Source organism: Crotalus tigris, unplaced genomic scaffold, assembly GCF_016545835.1.
Source record: "Crotalus tigris isolate CLP2741 ecotype Arizona unplaced genomic scaffold, ASM1654583v1 scf7180000017631.5181431, whole genome shotgun sequence".
Classification (NCBI taxonomy): Eukaryota; Metazoa; Chordata; class Lepidosauria; order Squamata; family Viperidae; genus Crotalus; species Crotalus tigris.
Genome location: NW_024096525.1, coordinates 1,265,855 through 1,278,286, shown reverse-complemented (window position 1 = coordinate 1,278,286; position 12,432 = coordinate 1,265,855). Strand labels below are relative to the sequence as shown.

The 12,432-nt window shown below is 40.4% G+C and overlaps 2 protein-coding genes across 5 annotated transcripts in view; one reads left to right on the top strand and one right to left on the bottom strand.

Annotated features, from left to right (window-relative positions):
• Window positions 1-964, bottom strand: part of DOP1A (DOP1 leucine zipper like protein A) — a 64,267-nt gene extending 63,303 nt beyond the window's left edge. Inside the window, exon 1 of one of the 2 annotated variants that reach the window (XM_039334454.1) lies at window positions 896-964. The gene's annotated coding sequence lies outside the window, so the exon portion shown is untranslated. Of the gene's footprint in view, window positions 1-711; window positions 872-895 lie in introns of those variants that run through there. The other variant, XM_039334455.1, reaches the window with a different exon arrangement.
• A 190-nt stretch (window positions 965-1,154) lies between these two features.
• Window positions 1,155-12,432, top strand: part of UBE3D (ubiquitin protein ligase E3D) — a 65,657-nt gene continuing 54,379 nt past the window's right edge. For 2 of the 3 annotated variants that reach the window (XM_039334452.1, XM_039334451.1), the window contains exons 1-3: window positions 1,155-2,301; window positions 7,932-8,128; window positions 9,779-9,869. In XM_039334452.1, coding sequence (XP_039190386.1) covers window positions 2,240-2,301; window positions 7,932-8,128; window positions 9,779-9,869 — 350 coding nt within the window. In that variant the 5' untranslated portion in view covers window positions 1,155-2,239. The remainder of the gene's footprint in view (window positions 2,302-7,931; window positions 8,129-9,778; window positions 9,870-12,432) is intronic. The other variant, XM_039334453.1, reaches the window with a different exon arrangement.

Below are 12,432 nucleotides of genomic sequence, written 5' to 3'. Positions count from 1 at the left end.
TAAATATAATAAAACTACTGTAACATTAACTAATCCCTAAGGACATAGAATGAAGAGGGTAAAAGTAAAATTGATTTGTTAACTTTCATCTGCGCAAATGGGCTTTCAAGAAAAGATGCTACTCTGCATTACAGAATGTATAATTGGCAAGCCATAGTACATTTAGGCATAGGAAGCTAAATATAAAGAAGAGGCAATGGAGATGATGATGAGAAAAGGTATTCGTACAATCCTATGCACATTTTCATTTCATGAAAATAACCCCCAAGCAGGGTTTTAGGGCTCCTATCTGATTGGCAGATTAAAAGAAATAAAACACATTCGCAACCATACAAATCAGACAACCACCAATTTCTGTCTCTTTGTTCCCTAGAATAAGAACAGAATAAATATACCTTAAAGTGGGTTAGCTACTCCTTTACACTTTTAAAATGAAAATGAAAGGACGGCTCTCCCCCGTTTTAAATAAAGTAAAAAACCCACGGGTCATACTTAGGCAAATAATCCCCACAAGTGCGCAAGAATTCCCATTTTAATAGTAAAACCGGCGGTTAAGGACGACCTTCCCTAAGCCAAAGAGTGGCAGACGATAATTGTAAGGATAATTTCCTCCCTTTCAAATACACCTCGTTCACCCGACAACAAGCATATGCGAGTCTCCGTCGGCTACGCCTCCTCCCCGCGTTTACGACAAAACCCATCGCTCTGCACCTGCTCCGCGGAAGGGGAAAGAAGCCCTCGGAGAAGTCCCTGGGCTCCAAACAAGGACGCCGCTGCCCGCCGTTCCCTTTTCTCCCTCTGTCTCTCTCAGTCCTTTCTCCCCTCGCAGATTAACCCCATCACTTGAGGAAGGGAAAAGGCCCGCAGGGCCAGAAGGGAGAGGGAAAAGGGTTACCTTGGCGCCCAGAGCCGGAAGAGCCGCGCCGCAAACCACCGCCCCACGCGGAGCACTGACAGTTCCCAGAAGGCCAAGCGCCTTGCTTCCTCCCTTCCTCTGGCCTCGCCTGACGTTATGACGCCACCTGCCGCCACTCGGAATTAGCGCAGTTTCTTCGACTGCACCGGGCGGCGATTCCAGGTAGTTAGTCCCTTAAAGGGAAAGTCTACTTCGAGAAGTGAGGGGGGGGGGGCTTCGAGTCGTCTTGGTGGCAGCGGGGCAGAAGCGGACTTGCACCTTTTCTGAGATTCTCTCTCTCTCTCCCTCCCACCGCTCCCGACTTCCCAGCGTATCCTAAAGCTGAGCTGGTTTCTCGCCTGGCTTATGGTTTTCATGAAACCAGGGGGAAATGCTTGGGCTAGCCCAGTTCTTGATCTGCCTCGCGCGCGTGGAGGAGTAGTTTGTCCCCACTGCACGACTGTGTGTGCTCACGTTACGGGCCAATTTATGATTGTGTCGCATGATCTGCAGAGTACTGGATTCTCCAGCTAAGTCGACATGCCTCTTCGTTGGAAGCTGACAGAGAAATCATGAAACCGGTTATTTATTGCGGTTCATTTCTTTTCTCCTTAATTTCTCGCAACCGAAAAGCCCTGCCGCCCTTTTCTGAATATGGATGGGGTGTATATCAGTAGCACTAAACAGGCACATTAAAAAAATAAGCATCGTTCGAATGGAAACCAACCTGTAAAGTGTCTAGCTAGCCAAACCGTGGGAAACTACAGTTTACAATAGGCTGTGCACGTTTATTGCAATGCAATTGGATGCAAGGCACTAATTAATTCAGCACAAGATTGCAAGCTACTATAATTGTAGCGAGACTGACTTCTGAGTAAAGGTAGATAGAGTCGGAATACAAGATCTTCTGGAGAAAAAAAAAAATCCATCTCCCCGCTTATTCTACCATGGAGTGATGCGACAGAAAGCAAACAAAGACATCCACCAGTCTTTGCAAGCGGACTAAACTACAGCGCGATTCCGGCAGGAGATAAAAATGTTAACGTGCAACCCTCTTTCGTCATCTAAGTAGTCGCGATCTCCTTTAAGATGATATCACATTGTGACCAAGGACTTCTTTGCAACGATATTAAAAAGACAAGAGCTTAGGAGCTTTTTGGACCGAGCCCGCGATTTCTCTCACAGGGGGCGCTGTGTGAGACAGAGGCCCTCCTCTCTGCTAAAACGTTTCCGGGATTCAATTTTCTTGGTTTTCTCCGGCCCACGTGGGAGCCTGCTTTGCACACTTTTGAACCTCGCAGCGGGTTGCTTCCTCTCGGCTTGGTTCTCTTTTGGAGTTGGTGGATGGATGCTATTCTGTTCTTGGAGATTAGGGAGAAGATGAAGAGCGGATTGCTGATTATTCGGTACTTTACTTGTTTGCTTTATGTTTGATCCCCCCCCCCGTCCCACCCTGTTTCATTTCCCACTTTGAGACAGGCATTGCCGGGTTATGTTACGTGCCGGGTTATGTTACGCTTGTTCTCTTACAAGCCGGTCCCTAGCTTCCCACTTTCCATTCAGGACAATGGTGATTACTTTTTGCAAAAACTTCTACAAATATCACTTTCCTTATCGTCATACCTTAGTAAATGTCTGTGTTACCAGACAATAAAGGCATTCTAGACGAGTACATGCAGTATATATTGGAAGTCGAATCATGCCATGAAAGAAAATGTTTTCCAAACATCTTCACGATGCAGGCAACTTATTTCTTTAAAGTTTAATTTACGAAATAATAGTCTTGGATTCAAGCTTATTTGAAAAAAAATGTATATCTTTTCACTCGAAAGATTTTCCTAAACTGCAGATGCAGGTCCTTTAAATAGTTTTGAGAAGCCCAGAACTGAGTTGACTGTTCATTCAAGCATCCTATCATTACTTCCTTTAAGGTGTGCCTTCTGTTAGTTTACCATCCCCCCCCCCTCTTTTAAAATGTCTTTGTGTAGATAAGCACAAACAGCTTATGCAACTAGCATACATCCACTGTGCTTCTTTCAGATTAAATAAAGTTCTCACAACAAACTGCAGAAAGTATTGCCCTCTATTAAAACATATTTATCACTTAGGCTTGTGTGGTGCTCTTTTATGTTTATTATTTTTATCCCACCTTTATTATTTTTATAATAAACTCAAGGCAGCAAACATACATAATGTTCTTTGCCCTCCTGTTTTCCCCACAACAATAGCCCTGTGAAGTGATTGGGTTGAGAGAGAGAGAGAGTAACTGGCCCAAGGTCATTCAGCTAATTTTTATGCTAAGGCAGGATTAGAACTCTCAGCCTTCTGGTTTCTAGCCTGGCACTTTAACCACTAGACCAGGGGTGTCAAACTTGCAACGTCACGTGACGTGTGGTGACGTATCATGACTTTTTTTCCCATTGACAGCAATGGGGTGGGCGCGGTTTTGCCATGACACATCCGGCCCACAGGCCGGCAGTTTGACACCCCTACACTAGACTGAACTGGCTGTCTTATGCTTACCTAGCAGTACTGTAACTGAATTGAACTTCTTGAACTATTTGAATGGAAGTCATTGCATGTTAGCAAAATCAAGAATGGATTTTGTACCTTGTGACCTGCATTACCTCAAGACTACTCAGTGTGAAAGATACATGCCACTGAAAGGAAATGTTTTATGATGCCTGGATAAATGAAAGCTGTCATAGAATAGTGACCCCCAAGCGACGGATCCTCTCAGCTGGATTCTTGAGGGAGTAGATGTAAAAAAAGGGGGGGTTGATGCTCCCAGGGGTTCTTCAAACATCAGTTAGAAGAGAGGAATTGAGAGGTTGTGGAAGGATGTGTCAGTGAAATGTGTCTTTATCCTTATGTCTTTTCTAGCTTTCAAAAGCACTGATTTAAGTAATCATAGCATATGCCCTTCTGCTGTGGGAGAGCATGGCTGAGAATACCTTAGAATGAAAGAAAAACAAATCATTCAAAACTAGAGGAAGTAAAACCAGACTGTTCATTGGAAACATGGCAGGTAGTCTGCATTTAGCAACTGCCTCATTTAGCCACTATTTGCAGTAATCTCTGAAAATTGAGTTCTTATCCTTAGCAAATTTAATGATAAGAAATACTTTCAAAGCTGAGGCTGATTATCTTCCAAAAGACTCTCTAATCTGATCAGTTAAGGTCTGTATCCAAACCTGAAATTTGTTATTTTGTTCAGTATAGAGAAACTTAGTTGGTTCTTTAAAACTGAATCATAAATATTTTTCTCTTGTTTCTAAGTTGTTGCACCACTTACTGATCTTAACCATATGCCTCCCAGATTTTGCAATATGTTACCAAAATAGAAGAAATCCATTTCAGGAAAAATATTTTACTGGGAAGCAACTGTTAGGAGAGATCTTATATAATTCCCTAGAGGAACGTAGTCCTCTAGGAAGTTATATAATACTAAATCACTGTGGGTTCCCAATAGAGTCAGCCCTATGTTTTATACAGTATAAGGCACTGGTGTCAAACTCGCCATGTCACATGACATGTGACATATTGTGACTTTTTTTGCAGCCTAGAGGTGTCCTGCAATCCAGTCAAGATAGTGGTGGATCTTAATTTAAATTAGTATTTAGAATAGAATAGAGCTGGAAGGGACCTTGGAGATCTTCTAATCCAGCCCTCTGTTCAAGCAGGAGAACCTACACCGTCTCAGACAGGTGAATGTCTAGTCACTTCTTAAAAATCTCCAGTGATGGAGCACCCACAACCAGCTGTTCCACTGATTGATTGTCCTCACTGTCAGGAAGTTTCTCCTTAATTCCAGGTTGCTTCTCTCTTTGATTAATTTCCAATCATTGTTTCTCGTCCTTCCATCTGGTGCTTTGGTGAACAACCTGGCCCCCTCTGCCTTGTGGCAGCCCCTCAGATACTGGAACACTGCTATCAAGTCTCCCCTATTTCTTCTTTTCTTTAGATTAGCCAAACCCAAGTCTCATAGCCGTTCTTCTTATGTTTTAGTCTCCAGGCCTTTGATCATCTTAGTTGCTCTTCTCTGAATTTTTTCCAAACTCTCAACTTTTTTGTGATATGGTGACCAAAATTGGCTGCAGTATTCCAGGTGTGGTCTTACTAAGGTTTTATAAAGCGGTAATAATACTTTGCGTGATCTTGATTCTGTGCCTCTGTTTATACAACCCAGGATTGTATTAGCTTTTTTGGTTGCTGCTGCACACTGCTGGCTCACAGTCAAGTGATTGTCCACTAGGACTCCATGTTGGAGTATGTTGGATTAAAAGTTGCTAATAGCACACTGCTTAACTGGGTTGATCCATTCACTGGCTGCTCTATGCTGATGGCTATTACAACGTCCTCAGAGACTCTGGGACCCTTTTCTTGTTATTTGCTGTCCCTCCTGTTCCTTCCATTTCCACAATACCTACCTTCCCATAGAAGGTATTAAAAATAACCTGGGAGGTTGGCCAGCACTAGAGTACCAACATTTGGTCCATTATTTCCATGAACCTATGTGCCAAGCCATCGTGTGTATACAATTGTCTATACATTGAATGGAAAAAATGCACAGCTTGGGTGATAATGTGATTTTGGAATGGAAGGTTTTGGGGGCACACTTGCAAGGGAAATTTACCATGAATGTTTTTACCCTTGCATCTCAAGCATTGTATGCAAGCGCATCCCACTTCATATGTTTTTGCTGTGTAAATATGTGATATATGTTTTTCTTAATAGTTTGGGGGTCAATTTTGCTTTTTGAAATGCATGTGTATATTAATGTAAGGATTTATCTGTGTGTAATGTGTTTCTCCAAACATCACCTGCTGTGAACTGAAAATTTGGTTTTGATCTTGAATTTTTTATTTGAGGCTGATATATATGTCTGTCTGTCTGTCTGTCTATCTATCTATCTATCTATCTATCTATCTATCTATCTATCTATCTATCTATCTATCTATCTAAACACACATGAAACTTACTACAATTATTTTCCTAATTATGTTTTCTAAGAAGGCAACATTTTTACCTCACAGAATGCCCTCTGGGGGAAACTAGTGTATCTTGTGATCAGCTATGCTTTCCACAAAAGCTAGTTATGAATTGGCATTCCTACTCATACCTTTCATTTTTTTGTGTGAGAATATCTGTGATAAATTTGGGAATTACAACTTTGCCCATATGTCCCAAAAAGTTAATGTCCTGCTTCTACCATCCTAGTCCTGCTGTAGGTCTTCAGTGACAGAGACCGGTGCAGTTTTTCCAGTCTCCAGAGGAATACATTAACAAAGAAATACAACAATCATGAAGTCCATGCCAGGAGGACAGTAAATGATTTCTGGAGAGATGACTAGGTTGATTTGAAGTTAAGGCTGAAACATCTTGTGATGCTTTTTAATCTTAACAGGTGTATATCACATAAGCTTTGATGAATCAAAATCAACTTCAGCAAATGTATGAAATACCATCCTGAGAGAACAGTATTTTAAATAATTCAGTATCTTGCCTCTCTTTTCGCAATTTCCCCTTTTCGAGGAAATTATGAAAAGAGAGGCAAGATACTGAATTATATAAAATGACCACTGCTGACACCATGTCATTCCTGTCACGGACACCTAATTACCATAAGTAATGTTTCCAGAAGACCAGGTCAGTTAGATGAGAGAGTGTTCTCTCCTTTATTGAATTCTACACTGATTATTTTATTTTGTGCTGAAATTAGTTTCTGTAACTTCTTTTTACAAGGACTGCAGCCTTGAAATTTCACACAGCATGACACGGGGAATTAAAACGTTCCTCTGTTAGATTTAGGATGTTGCTATTTCCAAAGCAACAGCATCTGAACGATCTTTCAGCAGAACGGCAAAATCAGTGCTACGCTACAGCTCTGGGGCACATTTTTTTTCCCTTCAAAAGCCAACTGGACTGTTTTTTTCCTTGAGGAAGAAAAAGAAAATGTTTTGCTTCTCATCCAAGAAGCTTCATCATTTCTAATAGTTCTAACAATTCTAACATAATCCTACAGACAGAAGTCCCCAACTTTTTGGGCACCAGGAACTGGTTACGTGGAGAGAGGTTTTTCCACAGACAGGAGGGGGTGTGGGTTTGTGTGCTGCCTGCATCCCATGAATGGGGCTTTGCTTGTTTGTGCATCCCAGTTGCTGGCATGCTGCGGCCTGGTACTGGTCCATGGACCGGGTGTTGAGGATCCCTGCTATAGACTATAGAGAGTACCACTGGTTTCAAAGAAGGGTAAAAGAATCCATCTATATTAGAATTAGCAGAGGGGGAGGAATATGATACCATCTATCTCCTGTCTACAATGCAGCTCTTTCAGCAATTTCAAGAAGATTCCACAAACAATTGCACTCTGATTCAGGTGACCTTGAGGACATAGGTAAACCCTCAAGTGGCCTCAAAAGGTCTCAGAGAAAGTACTAACGACCAGATGACTGCAAAGAAGTACAATCCTTCCACACCCCACCCCTACCGTCCTGTCAGAACCCATCCTTCCATCCCCTCACCATCCAGTCTCAGTTGTCAGTACCTATCCTTCCATTTCCCCCACCCCCACCATCACAATTGATGACGTTTCTTGGATGAGAAACAAAACGTTTGGTCGTTTTCAAGGAAAAAACTGTCCAGTTGCTTTTTGAAGACAAAAAAGCACCTTTGAAACAACTGTGACCTGGATGACTGAGAATCTCCACACACAATCATGGGCAGGTCCTCATCTTGGCAGTTCCCCATCCTAGTGCAACCTGGGATGACATCTTTCACAATCTTTTGTATATCTCTCAGGCCTAATCAAGGATACAGGAGACTTCTTTATCAGCTTGCTTTCCATTCCTGCAAAATGCTGGATTTAATTATTCTGTATGTTTATTTGTTTGCACTGTATCCATTTTATGAAGTGAGGTACAGAAATGCCTTAACTAATTTCAAATATCTCCTTTTGAGACTTTCCCAGCCATGTGGATTTTTATTGCAACTATTTGCTAATGGGATATCATTGTTCTTGCTTAAATCCCTGTAGTGAATTAAATCCAGAAAGTTGGCCTATGGATATTACTCTGATGCCTTCTTTAATAGAGCTAAAAAGTGATAAAGCTTGCAGAGCTTTCGGGCTTCCACCAGAGGTCAGGATTGTGCCTTCTTCCTGTCGAGGACTGCAATATCTGCCTGGGGAAGGCTTACATATGAGGCTGCAAGTTCAAGCAGATTTCAGTACAAGTAAGAGTGAATTTTCTTTTTTTCATTTATTTCTTTTCTGCTGATGATCTCTACTTGAAAGTTCACTTGTAAAATAAAATTATCAAAATTAGATGAGTTAAAAGTATTCAAGGAAAGCCGCGTTTACCTGTAAAACATTGGACTAGGGGAAAAAAAATCCTAATGTTTAGTAGTGACATTATAGTTAAGATGATCACAGTTCAGCTTTGTTTATTTCCAAAGTTTCATTGATCTGTACCTCATGAAAATAAATATGAATCGTCATGCTTCATAGGAAAACATATCAACATATTTTAATATGCAAAATATTAAGACTATTGAAACAGCTTTCCTGGCTGAGATGTTGAGATTTAAGAAATTGTTCTGTTCGCTTGTATCAGAAAGTGATATTTTTTATTCTGCTGCTAATGCTACATGTTCTGCACTTTATTTTTCTCTTTAGGAATCTTAGCTCCACTTACGCTTACTGAGAGCTAAACTTTTTGATTCTGTGCAGGTTATTTATCAGTAGATGTATATAATCAGCCCATAATTCACAGGAAATATTGCCTGTAAAGAGGAGACTTTCCGGTGTTATGTTATTCATAGATTGGATGTAGCGTTGCTTGACTGGATTTGTGCTTATTTTAGGAGATCTTTGAGATAGCAGATTATTTCTTTCCAGAGTTTAAAGCACCTTTTGGGAGCAACAAATTATTTAATCATATATTCACAGAATATATATTTTTAAAGTTAATATTAATGAAGCCTTTAATTTTTAAATTAATAATGTTCATAAATTTTTATAATGATTTTACTCTTCAAAAACATCCAATTCCAACTTTATTTAAGGCATATTCACAAAGACCAGCCACATATAATGAAGATACTGTAAACTGAAGTAGGAGTTGAAGTCATGGAAGTGAAGCCATGAGGAACAACCGGTTCCCAGGTTGGGCAGAATCATAATGTCAACATTAAGGCTCCCAATCTCCAGGTTGGGAAGAAAATGGCCTAATCTCCATTGATTTCAAAAGGCCTTATTGAAACCTACATGTGCTTGTTTTTTATGTACTGCAGGAGACAGATGCCTTCTTTTTTGGTCTCCACTAGAACAATTAATGTACTTATGTCATGTCCATGAACTTCTGTAATAAAAAAATTCTGAGAGTTGTGAAAGTCAAGATTCATTGCCACATTGGGCATGAAACCTATATTTGCCCCTTTGATCCTGGAGACTTAGAAAGATCCCTGACTAGCAGTCAGCAAGTCACTGAAGGTTTATCCTTTGAAGCAACCTTTCCCAACACGTGGACTTCATCTGCAGAATTCTCCAGTTAGCACAGTTAATTTTAAGATGAGAAGGCCAGCAATCCAGTCATCACGAAGGCTGGGAAAATTGCTCCAGAAAGTCTTTGGTTCGAATCTTATTTCAGCTATGATCTTGCTATGTGATCTTCAAGCTGTTGGGTTAAAATTCATTGTGTGGAATATGGTGTGATAATACAAGACTCTCTTTCAGGAACGTTTCCTCATTACTGAGATGATATGGCGAATAAAATATGTTATAAAAAATATTGTTGTTGTGAATCCAGTGCTACACTAAATTCTTGGTGTGAATATGAATATGTAGTTTTACTGTTGTTAGTTAAGTTCTTCAATATCTTTCAGAATTGACACCAGCTGTTGGAAATGGCCTAAAATCCAAAAAGAGTTGTACTTTTTTCTGCCAATGTTGCGGGGAGAGTGTAATTAATAATAGGTAAGTACTGTACTCTGTGAGATTTTCCTATCGATGAATGTATTTGCAAATCCCACACTAGAAGAAATGTACCGTAGCAGCTGGTGAACTTTGAACTCAGATAATCTGGAAGTGAAGTCTGGGTGAGAAAGGTAAGGAATTTGGTGTCCTTTCAAAAGGTTCAAAATCTCTGTTGCCTGTGTACAATAGTTCTTGTACACTATGAATGGTGTTTTTGTTTCCTCTGTTCTTTTTACTTTTATTAACACCATCAATATTTTTAGATGCCTTGCAACGCTCTGTCTTGAGACCTTTTCAACTGAAAAACAGGAGATGAAGATTTCCAGCAACATGAAAAACAGTTCATTTTTAAGCTGGATTTTGTTTAAAACCAGCGGCTGAGAAAAATGGTAGCCATCTTAAAATGTGAATGTTGTTCATAATTAATTGAAAAAATATTTTATTGGCGTGTACCAAACATGGTAAGATATTCAGTTAGCAGGCTTGTGTGGTTCACTGTATGTTTCTGTAGGAGATTTGGCTTTTCGTCCCAAAGAGAGACTACTTTTTCCTCTCCTTTTAGTCTTTTTTTCCACAGGGCAAGCCAAGATTTCCTCCCCCCCCCAACTGAATCTGCAGAGTCTTTGCTACATTATACTAATGAATCAGAGACTGCCTGTTTTTCTACTGTATAGGTTACAAAACCATGACTGTTGAGAACTGGAGAGGTTGTGTCACCTGACTATTGAGCCATGTTTATTCTTTTCACAGATTGTTTTTCTGCATGAGATATAGGCATAATACTTTTCATGGTACTGCCCTTGCCATTCACAAGATTGGAAGTGGGTGGCATGCCCTTTAAATTAATTTTCCTCAGCTCAGTCTTTTGGCCTTGACCCTTCCTTAATTCCAAATATCATTGCACATTTACTTTATAGGAACACTGAAAAATAAATGGCAAGGGCTGTCTATTTAAACTACCTTTTTTTACATTACATATGGTGTATCAGGTTTTGAGCCGGTGGGTGGAAAAAAACCCTAGCGTTGTTTGCTATCAAAATGTATTGCTTTAACACAACCCTAAATGATATGCTATTCTTTATTTTTCTATTGTAGAAACCGATTTGTTTGCTTGGGCAAAATAAAAATATGTAGAACTGTATATCGATTAAGCCAGTGGTTCTCAACCTTTTTAATGCCGCGACCCCCAACCGGTCGTAAGTCGAGGACTACTCAACCGGTCGTAAGTCGAGGACTACTCAACTGGTGCAGCACCGTTTGCAGAATGGGACTTTTGGCGGGCTCAGCAGGGCAGAGACAGCCTGGACAATTCCTATTGGCTTTTGAAAGCCAATAGAATTAGACTCTATTCAAGAGAGTCTATTCTATTGGCTTTCAAAAGCCAATAGAATAAAAGGGAGTAGCACAGCTAAGGAAAAGGGGGAAAAAATGGCGGACTGTGTTGTTTGGCGACCCCCGTGAAATGGTCGTTCGACCCCAAATGGGGTCCCGACCCACAGGTAGAGAACCACTGGATTAAGCAAAAGTCACTGGAATTAGTTGAGCTTTCTAATTGTGAATGAGAGATGTATGTTATCTTGGTTGGGTTTATATATGGCATGACAGAGAAGATGCCAGTTGGCTATAAAGGGAGCAGTTTGCCCCAGATGTTCTTGTCTGGACTTCTGCCAAACAACTACCAATGAAATGCATTCTTGTCAACTAAGTGTGAAATATGAGATGGTACTGCAAGTAATTCTGTGTCCACGTTACACTGTTTGGCCCTCTGAAAGTAAATCTTAAAGCATCATAAGGCTCACAGATAGTGATTCAAATTACAGCTGTTTAATTATGTTGATTGCAAGAACCGGGAAAGCTGCTAATGCAAAATTCCAGCAAGCATTAAGTGTAAGAGATAGAAGACATATTTATAGTAGAAACAATAAACCCCTTTCACTCACCTACTGTATGTGGAGCAAAGGCAGAGAAATTAGTTGCTATCTGTGCATTTTCACTGTGATAATCTAGTTTCAGGCTGTTTGTCTCGTTTCCCCCCTCTCCCCCGCTTTAACAGAAGTAGGCATGTTGTCCATATTTCTTCTGTAAGACTAAATCATCCGTGTGGCTCCCTTTAATAATTCTCTTTAGGGTCCAATTGAAGCTTTTATATGGATGTAGACATCCTTTCATTGCTTTGCTTCTGAACTGATCAGCTCTGCTTTTAAGAGTTCATCCATGAGGCAAAGACATATGGGAAGAGGGAAACAACTTTTATCATCTGTCATAACATTGTTGGAAGTGATACAAGAGGATGTCTGTGGAGATTCTCAGTCATCCAAGTCATGGTTTAACAAAAGGTGCTTTTTCAAAAGGCAACTGGACTTTCTTTGCTTTTCCTTGAAGACATTTTTGCTTCTCATTCAAGAAGCTTCTTCAGTTCTGACTGAATGGTGGAGAATGGAAGGATTTATATTCCTTGCAGTCATCTGGTTGTTAGCACTCTTTCTGAGAGTCATTGAGGCCACTTGGAGGTTTATCTGCCCTCAGGGTCACCTGACTAGTGCAGATGGGTATGAAACCTTCT